At 37.9% G+C, this 19,667-nt stretch overlaps 1 protein-coding gene across 9 annotated transcripts in view; it reads left to right on the top strand.

The window, feature by feature from the left end:
• The window catches only part of PAN3 (poly(A) specific ribonuclease subunit PAN3), a 123,473-nt gene that overhangs the window by 94,402 nt on the left and 9,404 nt on the right, over positions 1 to 19,667 (top strand). For 5 of the 9 annotated variants that reach the window (XM_069601660.1, XM_069601661.1, XM_069601659.1 and 2 more), the window contains 9 exons: positions 847 to 904; positions 3,746 to 3,907; positions 4,650 to 4,766; positions 4,854 to 4,955; positions 8,328 to 8,493; positions 9,607 to 9,697; positions 14,160 to 14,299; positions 16,806 to 16,935; positions 17,638 to 17,702. In XM_069601660.1, coding sequence (XP_069457761.1) covers positions 847 to 904; positions 3,746 to 3,907; positions 4,650 to 4,766; positions 4,854 to 4,955; positions 8,328 to 8,493; positions 9,607 to 9,697; positions 14,160 to 14,299; positions 16,806 to 16,935; positions 17,638 to 17,702 — 1,031 coding nt within the window. Of the gene's footprint in view, positions 1 to 846; positions 905 to 3,745; positions 3,908 to 4,649; positions 4,767 to 4,853; positions 4,956 to 8,327; positions 8,494 to 9,606; positions 9,698 to 14,159; positions 14,300 to 15,120; positions 15,598 to 16,195; positions 16,523 to 16,805; positions 16,936 to 17,637; positions 17,703 to 19,667 lie in introns of those variants that run through there. The other 4 variants (XR_011446638.1, XM_069601665.1, XM_069601664.1 and 1 more) reach the window with 4 other exon arrangements.

The following is a 19,667-nucleotide window of genomic DNA, read 5'->3' as shown; positions in this document are numbered from 1 at the left end:
AATAGCTATTTAAATGGACCACCATTTGCACCTCACATCCTGTGCATTGAAAAGCCTTTGAAGTATGTAAAATAATTTAAATGATTTCTAAACAAATTTTTGCTAATATCTGTAGTTGTTAGCTAATAAGTAATTTGGCCTAGAAAAGAACATTTTAAGAAAGCTCAAAATTTTCTACAAAGTAGGTTTTATAAAATAATTTAATTTTGTTGTTGTTAAATAGGTATTACTTGATACGTAGGATTTTATTTCACTCTTAGATCCTCAAAAATGTTTTTATTTCACAGAAGTAAGTTGCACCGCCAGAATATTGTTTGTGGAGTGAATTATTGACCACAGAGCTAGCTAGCTGTAGGCTCTGGGTTGTAACACTGCTACTTGAAACCAACTAGAGTTATGGGCAGGTCTACCTGGGATTGGAATTTAGACATTTTACCAGTATTGGAAATATTATTTCATGATGTTAGTATTGAAAAGTGAACATGCCAAAACTATTAATGGTTATGCTGCTGCTAAGTCACTTCAGTTGTGTCCGACTCTGTGCGACCCCATAGACGGCAGCCCACCAGACTCCCCCGTCCCTGGGATTCTGCAGGCAAGAACACTGGAGTGGGTTGCCATTTCCTTCTCCAGTGCGTGAAAGTGAAGTTGCTCAGTCGTGTCCGACTCTTAGCGACCCCATGGACTGCAGCCTACCAGGCTCCTCCGTCCATGGGATTTTCCAGGCAAGAGTACTGGAGTGGGGTGCCATTGTCTTCTCCGATGGTTATGCTAGTCAGTTACATTAAAAAGTCCATATTTCAGAAGCTGTGTTTAGATGTAAATGAGCTTACTTTCTTTTCTTAGGAGCTGATAAACAGACATTTAATAACAATGGCTCAAATCGATCAAGCGGATATGCCAGGTAAAATGCAAGTTGATTGATCCTTTTAAAGGAGAGTATAATCCTTATGTAGTCCCACAGTCTTTATGCTTTAAGCCAGCTAATTAATTACTCTTTAATGAATATATTTGTTTGAAATCTAGTTAAGAATTCCAAGATGCCCCATTGGTCATCTAGTGTTTTTCAAGTATTTCTACATGTGACAAGATTCTAGTTTATCCAAAAAATAGGCAGTTTTAGAATTTCCATTTGATTTATCTCACTGTGCACTAGAATGTTATTATCTTTTGAAACTTGACAAAGTATAGGTACTTAAGTAGGAGTGGTTGTTGTTGTTATTGAGACTGTGGCATGCCTGTGTACTAAGGCTTTCTGTGTGTAAGTTTTTTCTTTGCAAAGCTCCTGTGGTGTACTTGCTAATATTATCACCTCTGTTTCGCTTGTGAGGAAACTAAAGGTAACAGCCAGGTTAAGTAGCTTGCCTCTAAGATCAGTGGCTAGTAATTGTCTGACCAAATCAGGGTTTAAACCTATATTCTTTTTGGCTGAATTGTAGTGTTTCTCAGAGAGCGTTAAAATCTCTTTCCCTAGCTTATTCTGTAAAGGCAAGATTAAATGTGGTTTAATTTAGCAAAACTTTATAAATAATATAGCAGGAATACATTTACTGTAGCAGTAATCTCAGTATACCTGGTTGTAATCAAGGACTCAGCACAGTCAACTGTGTATCTTGTTGACTGCTAAAGAATTCAGAGGAGTATCTCTGGCTATTATGTTTCAAGACTGATCTTTTCCACTTTAGATGGGCAGGAAACTTTTCTGTCATGGCCTTTGAAATGGTCATATTAGAATTTTCCTTACTATTAAGCATTGTCTTTGACGCCCTAGCCAGGGTAAAAAATAAAATGAATATGCTATTTACAGTAGTTTCAGAGTATCAGTACCTAGAAATAAATACAATAAAAGATATGTAACATCTCAGTGAGGGAGATTTACTGCTGCTGCTGCTGCTAAGTCACTTTAGTTGTGTCCGACTCTGTGCAACCCCATAGACGGCAGCCCACCAGGCTCCCCCGTCCCTGGGATTCTCCAGGCAAGAACACTGGAGTGGGTTGCCATTTCCTTCTCCAATGCATGAAAGTGAGGGTAAATATATAGAGTGAAATACTATACTCATGAATAGGAAGACATAATGGTTATCAATTTTTGTAAACTATAGATTCAGGACAATTTTAGTCAAAGCACATGAGTTATTTTTACTCACAGTACTAACACCTGCTTCATATTCTAACAGTTTAATTGTTAAGGAAGGGTTCAATCCCGTAAGACCACACCTGCCTCAGATATCAGCTGAAATGGGGTACCCAAGCTACTCAAACTTCTGTCTGGGCAACTACAAATTTTGGGGTTTTTACTGGATGCCCTCAGGTTTGGGAATAAGCTGGGATGACTCACAGAACTTGGGAAGACACTGTATGAACTATTACTGGCTTATTATAAAGGGTACAACTCAGGGAACAGCCACATGCAAGAGACATGTGGGGGCGGGGGGGGGTGGGGGACCTCCTTGCCCTCCCCAGTGTGCCACCCTCTCAGTGCCGCCTCAGGCTCACCAACCGTGAGCTCTCTGAATCCCGCTGCTGAGGAGTCTTTATGGATGTTTTGTTGTTGGGGCATGTTGGTTACATCTCTGGTTCTTGGCAGTTAACTCAGTCTTCAGCTTCTCTCCCCTCCCTGGAAGGTTGGGAGATTGGCTGAAAGTTCCACTTCTAATCAAGGTTTGGTCTTTGTGTCTTTCTTTTTCAAAAATTATATTGCACATAACAGAGCTTTTCATAGTATATGATAGAATTTATCAGAAAGTGAAAGTTGAAGACTCCCTGCACCATTCTGAAGATTGTGATTAGGGTTCTGGTGTGTGGGGAGGCAGGCTTGGCTTGAGTCTGTAGTCCCTGCTGTGGTGTGGTAATGGCACTGGGCTAGACAGATGGACTACTGGGACAGGCTAGGGAGAAGTGACACAGGTGGCTAATCAGTGGGGACAGGAAAGCACTGGGAAAAATGGTTTTCTTTATGGTAGAAGATTGTATTATTACAGTTGTATCATCTCAAACCACATGCAAAAACTGACTCCAGATTAAGAATTTAGATGTCTAAAACAAAATGTGTAATATCTCTAAATGATAATACAAAGCTTTAAAACTCATATGAAATATATATGAATAAATTTAATGTTTCAGTAGGGAAGGATTTCCTATACTGGAGGCAAAGTTTGTTGACTCTTGAAATACTGATAAATTTTATTGAATTAAAGTTAAAAACAACCCAAAGATATCTATAGTAGAGAAGAAGCTTAGAAGATGTATACATGTTTGACAAAGAAAAGAAAATTAAAGCCACAAATTAGTAAGAGCCTTAAAAATAAAACTGAAAAGTAACCAAAAATAGGAATAGGTATTTCAAGAAAGTGGAAACTTACACAACCAAAAATTTTGAAGAAATGTTGAACATCATTGATGACTAGGGAAAGACAAATAAGATACCATTGGAAAGTTTAATATTTATAAGTGATAATCCAAATTGTTTCTAAGAGCTGAGAAATAAGAGTTGTGCTGTTACCAAAGGTAAATATTTTTGAGTTCGTGAAATGTAGTTCTTTTGTTGTGTATGGTGTCTGTTTTTATTGCTTGTGAGACTGGTGTGCTCTATAGAGTGGACACACTATGAATCTTGACACTCTTCTAGAATACAGAGTGTTTGATATCAGTTGTTTGTGAATTTGGTTTCTTCTTTATTTCTTTGAGATCTGAGAGATTTATGAATGTCTGAAAGCTAAAGTCATCTTCTTATGAATTACTGTAGCAGTCCCTACAGAAGTTGACAGCTACCATAGCCTGTTCCCTCTAGAACCACTGCCACCACCCAACCGGATACAGAAATCAAGTAATTTTGGATACATTACATCCTGCTACAAAGCTGTAAATAGCAAAGATGATCTGCCTTATTGCCTTCGGAGGATACATGGTAAGGAAGATAATTTATCCTCTTTTAGGAGCATATTATTGAGGCTGAGATTATTCAGATATTCCTGAATGAGTTTTTTTAATTAACATGAATTTAAAGGATAATAAATATATTTATTGTTTCATTTGGAAAGGGATATATTGGGCTTCCCAGGTGGCTCAGTGGTAAAGAATATGCCTATCAGTGCAGGAGGCTTGGGTTTGATCCTTGGGTTGGAAATATCCTCTGGAGAAGGAAATGGCAACCCACTCTAGCATTCTTGCTGGGAGAGTCCACTGGACAGAGGAGCCTGATTGGCTATAGTCTATGGGGTCCCAAAAGAGTTGGACACGATTTAGCAACTAAACAACAACAAGGGATGTATGCTGCTACTGCTGCTGCTCCTGCTAAGTCGCTTCAGTCGTGTCCGACTCTGTGTGACCTCAGAGACGGCAGCCCACCAGGCTCCCCCGTCCCTGGGATTCTCCAGGCAAGAGCACTGGAGTGGGTTGCCATTTCCTTCTCCAATGCATGAAAGTGAAAAGTGAAAGTGAAGTCGCTTAGTCATGTCCAACTCCTAGCGACTCCATGGACTGCAGCCTACCAGGCTCTTCTGTCCATGGGATTTTCCAGGCAAGAGTACTGGAGTGGCGTGCCATTGCCTTCTCCGAAGGGATGTATAACATGGCTCTTTTGGCACATTTCTGGGGAAATAAGGGGGAGATGTCATTTCCAGTTAAGCAGAAAATGTTCTGTTTTTCAGGTTTTCGTCTTGTTAACACAAAGTGCATGGTATTGGTCGATATGTGGAAAAAAATTCAGCACTCAAATATTGTAACCTTGCGTGAAGTGTTTACCACTAAAGCTTTCTCAGAGCCTTGTGAGTGATTTGTAATTGTCTCTCTGCTGGTGGGCTTCATTGTTGGAAGCCAGGTTGCAGTAATGAGCATTTGTGTTTTATTTCAAGCTCTTGTGTTTGCATATGATTTCCATGCTGGAGGAGAGACCATGATGAGCAGACACTTCAATGACCCCAACGCGGATGCCTATTTCACAAAGAGAAAGTGGGGTAAGGAGATGATGCAAGAAAGCTGGGTTTGACAGAGCCTTTGCTCTGTGAAAGAGTAGTTTTGTGTTTTAGAGTACTTGTAAGTTTAGCCCTATAATCATTCAGTTTAAAGACCATATTGCATTTTAAAAAGAAATACTTTAAAGAAATGGAGTCAGTGTGTAACAAGTTAGGAAATAATGTGTTATCTGTAGATGGAGATGAAGAGGGGTTACGAAAGACTGATGTAAATATCTGAAATTTAAGTAGCTGAGAATATGATAAAAGTTTTTTTCCTCTTGTTTTTTTTCTTTAAAAAATGTAAAGCTTTATGAGTAAAATGGTTTGGAAAATGCATTAAATTGAAAAATAATTCCTGTAACTTCACCACCCAAAGCATCATCATTATGAGTCTCTTGACATTTCTTTCTTGTCTTGGTTTTTTGTTTTGGTTTGTTTTGTCTCTTTTACATAGGCCAGTGTGACTCTCTGTTATTTATGTAATTATTTCCCTGAACAAATATTTTGCTTTAAGGTAGAATTCTGTGTTACTAAAGGAACTTCAAAATAAATTTTCAGGTAACTTCTACTTAAATGGGGAATATTTTCTTTGTTTAGTATTTAAAGAATTGTTTTATTGTTCATATATTGCAAAGAACTAAAATGTTATAATTACATTCTAACAAATGCTTATTGAAGGGCAAATCATTTTGAGTTAAAGTAAATTCATTTTGCGATGTCTATTAATTAGTTTGTTTTGGGGGAAGGAAAATGTATGTATCATTTTCTAGTTTGGGGGCAGGACAGTGTTAGCCTTTACGCTGAGGTTTTGTTACAGATTTTCCTGAATGTATCCTGAGAGAAAGCAAGGAGAGAAAAGACTGGAGTCTGCCTGGCATTATAGATTAAATATATTATTTCTGTTTGCTTGTAACTTTGCTTTCTGACAGTTGAAAGAAGCAAGCTGTGGTTACATGGCTGTTTTGCATTAAAAATCTGGTCTCAGAGTGTGGTCATTTTTTTGCTTTTGCCATGTCATCTGTAGCACACACATAATTTTGTTGAAAGGGATGTGGTATAACTTTTCCTATAGAAAAATATCGCTGTAGTTGTTCGTTTATTTTAGTAACAACAGCTGTGAAATGACTGTTGGCTTTAATTTATAGCTGGGTTTCTCAGCCTCAGCACTGTTGACATTTGGGGCTGGAGTAATTATTTTTGTAGGGCCATTCTCTGCCTTGCTGGGTGTTTAGAAGCATCCCTACCGTGTACCAGCTAGATACCAGTAGCAACCCCCTCCTCCTGTTGTGACACCAAAAATACCTTCAGACACTGCCAAATGTCTCTGAGGTGGCAAAGTTGACCCCTGTTGAGAACCACTGATTTATAGCACTCCTTTATAGTTTATTTTTTAAAAAATCTTAATTCTGCTTTTGGTGTTTGATTGTTTGGTATGTTTACATTTTCTTATAAATCAGTTCATTTTCTAGTATTTGAAAGTATTGTTTGATGGTATTAACTCCTCTAAATTTATCATATATACTTTAATTTATAATCTCTGTTTTCCCAGTATGAATATTGAAAATGAAAAAGAGCCAATGTTTGTATAAACTTGTAGAGACATAGGTGGAAGTATAATGCTTTCTTACATTATGTAATTTGTTAATTTAAAACAAAATAAAAAATAGCATGTTGTAAGAGATATGCTAATAAGAGAGTGGGAATAATAATAGCGTACCTTATAGGGGTTGTGGTAAAAGGTTTAAAATGACATAATGTGGGTAAAGTAACTAGATCAAATCTGGCATAAAGTATGCAGTGTATTTGCTACAAATTTTTTTTTTCCCTATTCAGTTCAGTTCAGTCACTCAGTCATGTCTGACTCTTTGCGATTCCATGAACCGCAGCACGCCAGTCCTCCCTGTCCATCACCAACTCCTGGCGTCTACCCAAGCCTATGTCCATTGAGTTGGTGATGCCATCCAACCATCTCTGTGGTCCCCTTCTCCTGCCCTCAATCTTTCCCAGCATCAGGGTCTTTTCAAATGAATCAGCTCTTTACATCAGGTGGCCAAAGTATTGGAGTTTCAACTTCAACATCAGTCCTTCCAATGAACACCCAGGACTGATCTCCTTTAGGATGCACTGGTTGGATCTCCTTGCAGTCCAAGGGACTCTCAAGAGTCTTCTCAACATCACAGTTCAAAAGCATCAATTCTTTGGTGCTTAGCCTTCTTTATAGTCCAACTCTTATATCTGTACATGACTACTGGAAAAACCATAGCCTTGACTAGACGGATCTTTGTTGACAAAGTAATGTCTCTGCTTTTGAATATGCTATCTAGGTTGGTCATAACTTTCCTTCCAAGGAGTAACCGTCTTTCAGTTTCATGGCTGCAGTCACCATCTGCAGTGATTTTGGAACCCAAGAAACCAAACTTATTAAATAGCTTTATTTGACCGCTTCCTGGTTGTCTTTGATGTTGTCTTGACATATATTACTAGAGCTACTTTTTGAGTCATTTAACATGGTTTTCCAGATGGTATTATCTTCAATTCTGTCTAAATTTGAGGGCTAGCAGTTTTTGAATTGTGTGTTGTGTTCTTCCCTGGAAATTTTGTCTCAGGTCATAAGTACTTATTAGCTGTTTATTACCATCACAGTTAACCATTTAACTGTGTTGCTTTTGTAACTGAATCAGAAAAGGTTTGTTTACAACCATTTGAATACTTGAATTTATAAGGTCATGTTCCCTGAAATAGTTACAGTATCTAGATTACATTTATGAGGCCCCTTTTCTCTTGATTAACAGCAACCTAGAAAATATATCAAGAAGCTCTTACAAGGTTGATAGAATCAAAAGGATTACTTTTCATGGTAGACTGGATTATTTTCATGTTTCAACATTACTACCCATAAGTGGCATAAGTTCGCTGTTTTACATTTATGTTTTCTTTTAACTGGACGTGGTTGTAATAGAAGAGGCTGGGCAGCATAAGGACAATAAGAAAACACTCCACAGAGATGTTGGTGGCGACTTCTGTTTCCCTCAAGCCATGGAAAGAATAGTTCCCACACACCTGAGCAGCAATAGAGACAAGGTTTAACCACAGTTTAAGAAAAATAAGCCCTTCAGTTCCTGTTTTTAATCAGAACTTGGTTCACAATTAAGTAGAAGTTCTTACTTCAATAATTTTTGTTTGCTGTGCAATAATTACAGTGGTCACAGAAAAGAGAAGCTCAGTGAGAGCGCTCCTACTGCTGGCAGTATAATACTGAGGTGTAATATCATACATAAAAAAATTTGGGTTTGTTTCTTGAATTCTTTTTGATCTGCATGTCCTAGTCTTTTAGTTAATTACGCAAAGGTGCCATTTTTTGTGTGTTTATAGGTCAACATGATGGACCGTTGCCCAGACAGCATGCTGGATTGTTGCCAGAATCTCTTATTTGGGCATATATTGTCCAGCTGAGTTCTGCACTGCGTACCATTCATACAGCAGGTTTGGCATGTCGCGTTATGGACCCAACAAAGATTCTGATAACTGGCAAAACAAGGTACTGGCATTTTGAACTCTGGCTTCTTTATCAATCATCTAACCTATGACAGCTTAGTAAACATAGCATGACAATTTGTTTTAATTCTACCTTTTCATATATTCCATCCAGAAGAACTGCTGTGACTTTGAGTTCATTTGTAAGTTTTTTTTTTTTTTAACATGCTGAGTTTGTAATAGAATGCCTTGTTATTAACCAAGATCTTGTAGGGGTTTGGGAGGTATGTATGGTTAGGGTTGGGGGTATGTCAAGTAGTGTCAGTACAGGTTTCATATGTACATCTCTCAGTCTCAGATTTTGACATAAGTCCCATAATCTCGAGAGGCTTAGTCAGCACAGCCTGTTGGGCTACACCCCCAGAGTTCCCATTCGTGAAATCTGGGGCAAGGCCTGGGAGTTTGCATTTCTAACAAGCAGGCGATTGATGCTGTTGCTGCTGATTGGGTTTCATGCTTTGAGGACCAGTGATTTTACAGAGACCTTGACTTCACCAGCGTTTGATTTGAGTTGTTGAAATTTTGAGAGTTGTCTTGGGCAGCATAGCATGAGGAGCTCAAGGTCTTAGTACCAGATTACCTGGATTCATGTCCTGGCTCTGCTGGTTAGTTAACTAACAGCAAGTTACTTGTGTGTCCAGCAATCTATGAGACAGGTGCTGTTGTTATCTCTTTTCCATATTTCTAAGGTACCTGCCTCATAAGATTATTGAGAGGACCAAATTAATACATACATGTAAAATGCTTTGAATGTGCCTGGCACATCTTCATCACCTGTTACGAAGCTAACTGGTTCTCTTTTCATGCGTAACTAGTAAAGAAGCAGCTAGGTTTTGGGAAAAGAAGCAGTGACCTGGTAGTCAAAAAGCGCAAGTTGCAGTCCTGGCTTTATCCATTCCTGGCTTTCACAACAACCAAAGGCCTGTCACTTGAAGGCTGTGACGTTCTCTCTAACGTGGTGACTGGCAGGGGTTACATGGGGGTGGGGCAGGTGGAGGGACTGGCCAGGATGCTGAGATCCTTCCCAGTATCGGAAGAAATGTTCAGTTTCCACCAGCATGTAAAGTTTCAAAAGTCTCGTTTTAATTATTCTCTCTGAATTTTCTGATCTTTAAAGGTTGCGAGTAAATTGTGTTGGAGTTTTTGATGTTTTAACATTTGATAACAGTCAGAATAATAATCCATTGGCATTAATGGCTCAATACCAGGTGAGTAAGAATTAACATGGATATTTACTTAATAACTTAAGGCTTGAATTTTTTTTAAGATAATTTTTTTTTATTTTAATAAAAGCATTTCAGAGTTTTAAATGTGGATTTCAGTTTATTCTGGGGGTGGTCTCTATGCAGACTTGGAACATGCATTTCTTAATCACTATGGTGTGTTCAGTGTAGCGCCCTTAGAAGTTGTAATATAGAATTAGTGACAGTGTCAGAGACTAGTTGTTCAAGTGAAAATACATTTCTATGAATAGGAAATTTGTCCTCAGCATAGATTAGAACACTAACTAGCTGAATGAAATACAGTAAATGACATTTTACTTAGTTTTCACTTTTTAGTATGTTAAAATCACACTTGTTGTTTTTACTTTTAGAGTTGTCCCACTGTCAATCCAAAACTTTTATTTTCAGAGGAAAGGTGTTGTATAGCTATTTTCTAAAGGATTCTTTTTCTTTTCCTTAATCAAAAGCTATCACTCACTTCTTGTACATTATCAGAATTCAGTTACAGTCTGACTTTATGGTAATATTGTGGACTGAGGTTCCATTGTGTTCTTAGCTATTTCATTCTTATTTCTTGATTAATGCAAGACATAGGTAAGAATCCACCTCTGCAAGTAGCTTTCAGTGTGGCTGCTTTTGCCTTTTTACTCTGTGCAAGTGATATAGCTATTTAAAGTCAGTATCTCATGTCATTCTGTTTGTATTCATATTTTTTGAAGGATGTGCAGTTGTCATGTTAAGACAGTATTTGTTTTTTTCATGTAAGGAGTTTTTGATGTTTCTGAACATTTATTAACTTAGGGAGATTTGATGTAAGACAAAATCTCTTATTTACATGGAGAAACAAGGAAAATACCTTACCTTCCCACTGCCCTTCTCATTTCATTTTCTTTTCTTTAAATCTTTGAAAGATTTTAGTTTGCTTTATTAAAATTGAGACAAATTCAGAACAAAAAGGAAAGGCCAGGATGAGAATTAAAGTGTAAGTAGTGTGTGGTATTCTGGTCAGTTCTTCCTTCGCTGCTGGACAGTGGACAGCATAGTCCTCAGACTTAGAGCGCCTCCTCCCGTCCTCAGACTTAGAGCGACTCCTCTCTTCCTGTTCAGTTGTTTGCAGCCTCTTCACAGCTTCCTTCCCCTCTGCTCTGGCCCACCTACCCCCAGCAGCTGCCAAGCTGTTCTGGTTGGTAGTGCCATCTAGTGGGCTCTATGTGGAAGAATCTGGCTACCCTCCAGTACCCCCATCCTCACCCAACCCCCACCGCTAGCAGCTTTCTTCTGCAGAGGGGAATTTGCTCCCTCTTTATTATCCTGGTTGGTTGTTTCTTATCTACTTTCCTGCTTATCATCTGTCTTATACTTAGTGCCTAACTAATTGGCTTTGAAAATTTTCCTTCATAATCTTTGTGCTTCTGAAAGTGACAGGTTATTGACTGTTAAAATGCTAGTGATCTTTATATATCCAAGGAAGTAATACTAAACTTTGGGAGAGAAATTAGACATTATTTAGAACCAGTGCCATCAGCCTCTATTGCAAGTATTAGGAAACCCTCTGTCCACAGAACTGGTGTTGTGTTGTTTATGTGCAGCCTCATGGTACCTCTCCATTCCTCTCTCTTCTGAATATTTCCTTTTTCTTTTTAATTTCTAGTGAGAGATAAGACTAGTTTGATTTTGTTTTTCTGTAAGTATCACAGCAGGGGTGTTTTCCATTTTTTTATTTTCGAATGTCCTTTATTTGTGTTTTGGATTGTATCGTTAGTTACCTTGGAAAACCACGCTTCATAAGAAAAAGCAATTCCAGAGTTTCAAAACAAACAACTGTAAAACAAGCATTTGGGCCAACTGATTGGTAGGTTAGGAGCTGCCCCCATTCATAAACTTGGGCTACTTTCAACCAGTTATCAGCCTCCCTTTATTTTTCAAAGGCAAAGATTGTATCAGGTTTCCTTTCTTTTTTTTTGAAGTGAGTGTATATATGGATTTTCCATATAGCTTATGTAAGTAAGGTAAAGGAGAGAATTAATGGTAGTTCCTAGTTGGGGGGCTTATGATTTTACAGAGAAGAGGGTACATGAGAAAGGAGTGTATTGTTTTCTTGTAGTCTATTTTTCATAGTCTGTTTCAGACACGTGAATAGAGACTGACTTTCAGTAAAATGGACATAAGTAGAGCCATAGATAGAATCAGAGAAAAATCAAGAAGTCAAGAATCAGGAAGAAACTGAAAATGAGTTGGGGGGAAAGCCTCCAGAATTCAACAAATGGGGGGAAAGCCAGATGGAGGTAAGAAGCAAAAATAACAAACGGAACACTATTTAGCTGGGAATAAGGAAAGGAGAGTTACTGAGCGCTTAATGACATTACAATGTCTCTATCGAGCAGGACTTCATTAACCTTTTTTATTTGAAAAAATCTGTTCTGATTTAGTCTGGATTATGTGATGTGTATACTTCATTTCTAGGTGGGTATTTCCACCTTGAGTCAGCTTCAGAAAGGTGGCAGATGTACTCAGAATCAGATGGACTTATTTCTTAAACCCATATAGTCTTTCAGCTATTTTGTGCTTTTGTTTTCCTGTTTTCCTATCTTGTAATAGGGGATGCTCTAGGTGGGAGATTTAGTTGTAGCATTGATTCAGGGTGGAGCTAAACTGAAGATTTTGCTATTTGAGGGTGGGGATGTTGTGTGTTGCTACATGCTGCTGAAATACTTAATAACAAGCTTAAGTTTGCTTGCTGATGACACTGAATTGAAGCACTTGTAGACTTCTACAGTTTGCTTTTCCATGTACTGATTTCTCTTGATCCACATGTTTATGATTTCCTTTATCTAACTTGGAATGTTTTATTGATCCGGAGAGAGACTGAGAGAAGTCCTGCCTGAGTTCAGTCACGGCTGTGGGTCCAGAGAGCAAGGATGGTGCCACAGCATTCATGCCCCTTCCTGTGGCACCTGCCCTCCCTGCCTGATCTCCAAACTCGGCCACTGACAGAGTTTTACACAGTTTCTCTGACATGAATCCTTGGCATCTCTTTTCCTGATCGATTCAGAGTTGTCTAATAATTAATTTTTCGGTTCAGAGTATCAGATTCACCAGTGCTAGATTTGAACTTTTTAATATTATTTTAGTTATGGAGTTTGATTTCTTTTTATTTTTTTACTCTTTGGGAAGGATGTTGTTAAGGATAGCTGTGTAGTCCTAAAGTTTCAGTAGCAATTGCCTTGAAATACTCACCTGGTTTTGCAAATAGCACCATTTATAAACTTCTACAAAACCAGTGGCTCTCAACCCTGGCTGCATATCTGAATCTCTTACGAAATTTTGAAAAATACCAATATGTAGATCTTACCCCAGACTAACAACAACAAAATAGGATGGAAGGATAGCCACTGGGTGATTTTTTTTGGGGGGGGGGGGCTTCTCAGGTGAATTTTATTGTAAAGCTAGGTTTGAAAGCTCCTATGGAATATTTATTTATTCCATGAATAAACATGTATCCAGTAATTCAGATGAGATCTCAGATTGTGAAGATTTATGTGAGTTTTCTGTAGAAATTACTTCAAATGATTTCCTTGAACTCTAAACTGTCCATTGTCTTGGAGGTATATGATTACTAATAGTTAACCTGCCAAACAGGGCCACTTAGGTGACCATTCTGTTTCTAGGAGAAGGAGAATTATTATTATTCAGTGAGCTGTCTTTTAAACATTCTTTTGGAAGAAAGGCCTCAAAGAGGGAAATCTTTAAAACAAAGAAAGAAAATGAGTAGGAAATGAGGTGGTTACAGAGCTCAGAGATCGACTATAGTGTAAAAACCTGTCTGCTTGGAAACAAGGGCAGATGGACTGTCATGGAGGTTTACAGCATTGTTGATGTCTAGAGAATGTGCTCAGAAATCAGGTATTGCGGACATTGTGTTTGGAATAAGGGAATTACTTCCCTTTCAAATACACTCTCACTTTTGTGCATCATGGAGAATGAAGAAAGTGTTTGTCGTGACTGTGATGATCACTGAAGCAGCTGTTTGGTAACCAGCCTCAAATGTCCTGCCATAGTAAGAATATGAGCTTTATTTAAGTATAAACATTTAGGGGGAAAAAAGGACAGTAAAGCAGCGGTTCTGTAGGTGGCATATGAATTGTTTTGAATAATGTTTCTTAAAGTAGCCCCTAGAAGTACCTTCATTAGAATTACCTGGGTACTTTAAAAATGTTGGGCCTGTTCCCAGACCTACTGAGTGAGAATCTGGGGTAGAGCTGCTCAGAAAGTCTCTTTTTAATGAAGCTCCCAGGTAATTCTAATGAGCACCAATATCTAGGAACCTTGTGCTTAGTTCTTCAGCTTCTTTGTAAAGATGCTTTTTCCATGCAGGCAATAGTGTCAGTGTATTAAATTTGTACCTATGAAAGAAAAATTAAAAGTTATATTTATTCTTTCATGTCAGCAAGCAGATCTGATATCATTAGGAAAAGTTGTGTTGGCTTTGGCTTGCAACTCTTTGGCAGGAATTCAGCGAGAGAATTTACAGAAAGCCATGGAACTGGTGACAATCAACTACTCCTCTGACCTGAAGAATCTGATTTTGTAAGTTTTAATATAATGATCTTATGAGATAAGACAGAGATTTTTCATGACAGTCTTTTAACAGTGATTCTACTGAGTTTTAGTTTCCACTATTTAAAATCAGGACAAACATAATTAAATAATTTTTAATTTATTTTTATTGCTAAGTATGTATTTCTTGAAATAAGTTCATAAACCAGTGTGTTTAAATTAGTCATTGGTGTTTTAAACATTTCTCCAAAGGGTAGACCCCCCTAGAGCTGCATTAGTATCTATGAGCTACATATGACCTTTTAAATTTAAATGAATTACAGTTAAATAAAATTGAAACAATTCAGTTCCTCAGTTGCACCACGTACATCTTAAGAGCTTAGAAGCTGCATGTACCTTCTGGCTCATATACTGGACAGTGTGGACATGGAACATTTGCATCATCTCAGAAAGTCCATTAGACAGTGCTATTCTCCAGAGTGGTCAGTATCTTTGTAAGAGCTGTCAGAAATAACCCCATCTGCAGCCCAGTTGTGTGGTGTGTGGCCCATACCCCTGTTTCAGAGAGTATGTGTGTCAGGGTCCCTGTGCTTCTCCCCCAGTGTCTTTATACTCCAGGAAATCCTTGATTGTACGTCTGAAAAGACTGGGGCTTAAGAGAAGCCCAGTCCACTGTGGACTGCTGTCACGATGGTCTATAAGATGCGTCTGACATCGGGGATTCTGGAGGGGGGACAACCAGAACTCTTATTTTAAATGATTCAGGAGAATAGATGCTAGGAAGTCTCCTCTGAAATTTTTTTTTTTTTATGATGTTCTAGAAGCAATTAGAGCTTATTGATCCTTTTCAGTCTCTTTTAGCTTCCAGCTGTTCCTTCTGATCTTTCTGTGTAACCCTGGATGATCCCGTTTCTTTTTGGACTAGCCCTGTGGTATGGAACTGAGGGACGGAGGATGGGGCTGCCCACCTGTGCTTTGTTACACTGGCCTAAGTGTCCTGCTTGTGACAGAGCACTGGAGCCAGTGGTTACCTGGTTCCTCTGATGATCAACTAAGATGATTTCTCTTAAGTAAAAATATTTGTTTCATATATATCACAGCAGTGATTTCTAGCCATAGCTTGCAACACCTAGGATATTTTAAATAATCTCAAGTTATAATTTTCCCTTTTTATAAAAGTGAGAGTAAAGGATATAAGTGTAATAAATTGGCCATAAGTTAATAATTACTGAAACTGGGTAATGGGTACATGAAGATTCATCATACTCTTCTCTCTCCTTCTATAAATGTTTGAAATTTTCCTTAATAAAAGATGAATAAACAAAAAAGTCATACTTTCATACTAACCAGTAATCAAAATTTACAGAGCAGTAAACTATGTATCATGTACTTTTGAGCTGATTGATGTGAATTATGAATTAATTCACCTAATTCTCCCAATAACCCTTTATATTAGGTACCATTACTAGCTCCGTTTTAAAGATGTCAAAACTGAGGCTGGGAGCTATAAAATAACTTGCCAAAGTCACATAGCTTATAATAACTTCAAGTGTGAGTAGTTAGATATAAATAGGTCAGTAATTTCAGATGAATGGCTAAGACATAGATTGTCCACATGAGTTTATAACTGTTCATTTATTCAACAAAAGAATGCCTAACTCTGTGTCAGTTGCTGAAGCTACTTTGTATAAGATGAACAGAATCCCCCGTCTTCTGGAGCTTCCCCCCATTATAATGGGGAGGAGTTAATAAACTCGTCAACAAGTAAGATGTTTGCAAGACAGAGACAAGTCCTATGGAGAAAATAGGTATAATTATAAGCAGAGCGCAGAAGAGTTAGAAGCTGCTTTGTTAGGAATGGTTAGGACACGGCTGACCTGTCAGAATACTAATACTAAATGATCAATAATCATTGTGTTCCGACAGGTAGCCGTTTGAGACGTGTAGTATTTTTCTGCCTTAGTTATGATGGTAGAAGAAGCTGTTCTTTTTCCTGATGTGTGTTAGTGCATGGAGATTTCTCAGAAATAAAAACACCATGACAGCTGGTGAATGAAGTCACAGAGCAGGAGACAGCTTCCTAAAACACTGAAGCTTGTTTCCCTTACCAAAATGAAAGGCTGAGTTTTTAGTTTAAAAACTATTTTTGAAGACCAATGGAAAAATTTCCCCACCTACAACCACCTCTCCTAAAACCTTTGGATCTTTTCATCTCCCACTATTGTTGAAGAAGGGTTTGAGAATGGAAATATGGTAAGTGTAACTCTATACCCAGCTTTCCTTTCTCATTTTCATAGTAGTAAAAGATTTAGAGACAGAGACGTTTTTACAGTTTTTTCCATTGGCTCTTAAAGTTTTCCAGAGAAAAGAAATACAATCATTAAGCTTAAAAAATGAACTCGACTTGCATGACAAAGAAATTTGGAAATTGTGTACACTAACATGCTGGTGGCAGCAGTCCCTGTGTGCTTGTGGGTTGTGTTGTTCTGTAAACTGCGTGTTTGGCATTCAAGTGATCCTTCTCTATTTTGGTTAGATATTTGTTGACTGACCAAAACAGGATGCGAAGTGTAAATGACATCATGCCCATGATTGGTGCTCGATTTTATACTCAATTGGATGCTGCTCAAATGAGAAATGATGTCATAGAGGAAGACCTTGCAAAGGTAAAGTGTGTAGTTAAAGGACTGTGTACGCACCTGCATCTGTGTCTATCAGTAGATGTAAAACAGAGTAATTACTGTGCTGGATATAGTACTCTGCTGGATATAGCACTCTGCTGGCTAAGACTGCAGATATTTTTGTCCAAACTTAGTGTTTAGTGTTTTGATTTCTCCGGTCCTCTGGGCATTTGTCTTTTTTTTTTTTTTTTTCATTCATGGTTTTGCTACAGTCTTGAGATACAATCTTGATATTTTTTTTTTAATATGCAATCTTAGTAGTAGACAGCTTCAGTGGGGGAAGAATAAATCACAGGCTTGTGATTAATACATACACCCTACTGTATATAAGATAGATAACCAACAGGGTGTACTGTGTAGCACAGGAAACTAGTCTGATAACCTATATGAGAAAAATCTGAAAAAACAATGAATACATGTATATGTGTAACTGAATCACTTTGCTATACAGTGAAAGTAACACAAAAACTATAATCCAATAAAAAAGGGACAATTGCATAATCTTCTTGAGTATTACAGTATATGAAAAGAACATGTTATATTCAAAAGTATAACCAAAAGGTGGGAATATTAGGGTTTATGGTTTAAAGCAAATATTGGTACAGGATACCAGTTTTATAAACGTTTGCTTTTATATTCAGTTAGCTGGAACATTAATATTCTTTCTCTTTTTAAAATGTTTTATAGGAGGTTCAAAATGGAAGACTGTTTAGGCTTCTAGCAAAATTGGGAACAATCAATGAGAGGCCGGAGTAAGGATTTACAGTATTTTACATCATGATTTCAATCAAGGGCACTGTTTTGCATAACCAGAATGAGTATACCTTATTCTTACTGATTTTATTTGGGAAAAGAGAAGAATTCTCATGTAAAGTGACCTTTTAAGCCTGTTGTTAGCCTTTAGGGTAGTATTTTTAACCACAGCCCTGGTTGTGATTTTCCTTAGGGATTATACATGCACACAGAGAGACAGACACACACACATACACACACACACAATACACTGTGTTAAAAACCTCTGTTGTGGTTTGCCTTTGAGGGAACATTTTCTGCCTGTCAGTGCTGCCTCTCCCCATGTGCTTTCTGAAGCCTGTTCCTTTTACCACAGTCAGATTGGATCTTTTTGATACTTCTGATTGTTTCAGGCCTCTTACCTTCTATTAAAGTGCATTGTTTGTAGCTGTCACCTGAGTGACACTGGAAAGGCATCACTATCTTACATTATTGTTTAGTTCTGCCTTGTTTGTGAGTTAAAGTTAATTGTATGTTCAAGAAAGAAGCAAGGTTGATGTTTATGCCTCATACCTGTCCCAAAGACAAGGTTGGTGACTGTGGTACAAGTTACATTTCAGGATTGTTAACTGCTGTTCATAGAGATAGGTGGTAGATAAATACCATTGCTTGAGGGGGTTTTTTTGACCACAAAATTTAAATCACATACCTTTCTTCAAAGTTAAAAGATTCAGTTAGCATTTTCCCTAGCGATTTTTCTAAATAAAGAGAATGTGGTCATATGTTGAACCATTTTAAAAGTTTTTAATTGCTTCTTCTGGCATTTCTCTCTTTATTTAAAAATACGTGCTTAAGTGCTGTTTCTTGATTTTTCTTCAGTGTTTCAGTTTTTCTTCAGTGTATAGCTCAGTCCTGTGGCAGGTGAGGCTGTATTTCTCATACACCTTTCCCTTAACTAAACACACACACACACACTGTACCACTTAACCCCTGAATATTGAGATGAGCATTCAGTGTTGACATTATTAGAGCGAGGTAAATACTGTCTGTAGCTTCACCACACAGTAAATCATGACTACATTTCCTTTATTTTGTATTTTGTTTTTTTAATTTTTTTCTCCTGGTGTGAATACTTGTCATATGTAGAAAACTAACCAAGTGAAAAATATTTACCACCAGTTCATTCTAAACTCCCTGCCGGATATAAAACACCCTTCCATATGGCCCAAAATGAGTAATAACCTCTCAGTTTCTTTTTTCCTCCCCATTAGAAAAATTACCCCCAGGGCCTCTGCCCTCTGCCCCTCTCGGGGCTAGTTGCCTTCCAGCGTGCTCACGCCCTCAGCTGAGACCCTGGGCTTCCCTTCACTCTTGCCCTGGGAGCTCTCCCTCTTTTTGTCCCACCTCTGTGTTGAACACCCTGTTTCTTGCTTTTTGCATTGGTTTACTCTTCTGCTTTAATAAATCACATCCTTCTGTAGCTTCCTGAGAAAGGGGAGTTTTTCCCAGTGTTTGGAAGTCTAAAAATATCTTTATTCTGCTTTCATACCTTATTGATAGTATGATTGGGTATATGTCCTCAGAAAATTCTTTTTATTAATGAAGTCTTTTGAATATAGTGTGTATGGACCAGTTTCTTTAAAAGTAGAAAAGGTTTGCAGTGAAAAACCTTTCATACCTGACACCCCCAGTCTCTCCACTCCTCCTACCAGCCTTTATTAATCTCTTGTACATATTCCCTGAGTTAACAACTGTATATTCTTATCACCACTCTACTTTAAAATATGTACAAACTGTAAGTTATGTACAGTGGTCTGTATATTGCACATGACAGTATGTTTTCTCATAACAGTGTATTTTGGAAATCTTTGTACAGGTACGTTTAGTGTACGCCCAGCAATCTTCTCAGTAGTTAGCAAACATGACCTAACTGAATCTTAGTAACAGCCTGTAGTGCGGATACTTCAGTATTCCCTTTTAATAGA

Source organism: Ovis canadensis, chromosome 10 (assembly GCF_042477335.2).
Source record: "Ovis canadensis isolate MfBH-ARS-UI-01 breed Bighorn chromosome 10, ARS-UI_OviCan_v2, whole genome shotgun sequence".
In the NCBI taxonomy this organism is placed as follows: Eukaryota; Metazoa; Chordata; class Mammalia; order Artiodactyla; family Bovidae; genus Ovis; species Ovis canadensis.
This window is presented reverse-complemented; position numbering and strand designations above follow the sequence as displayed.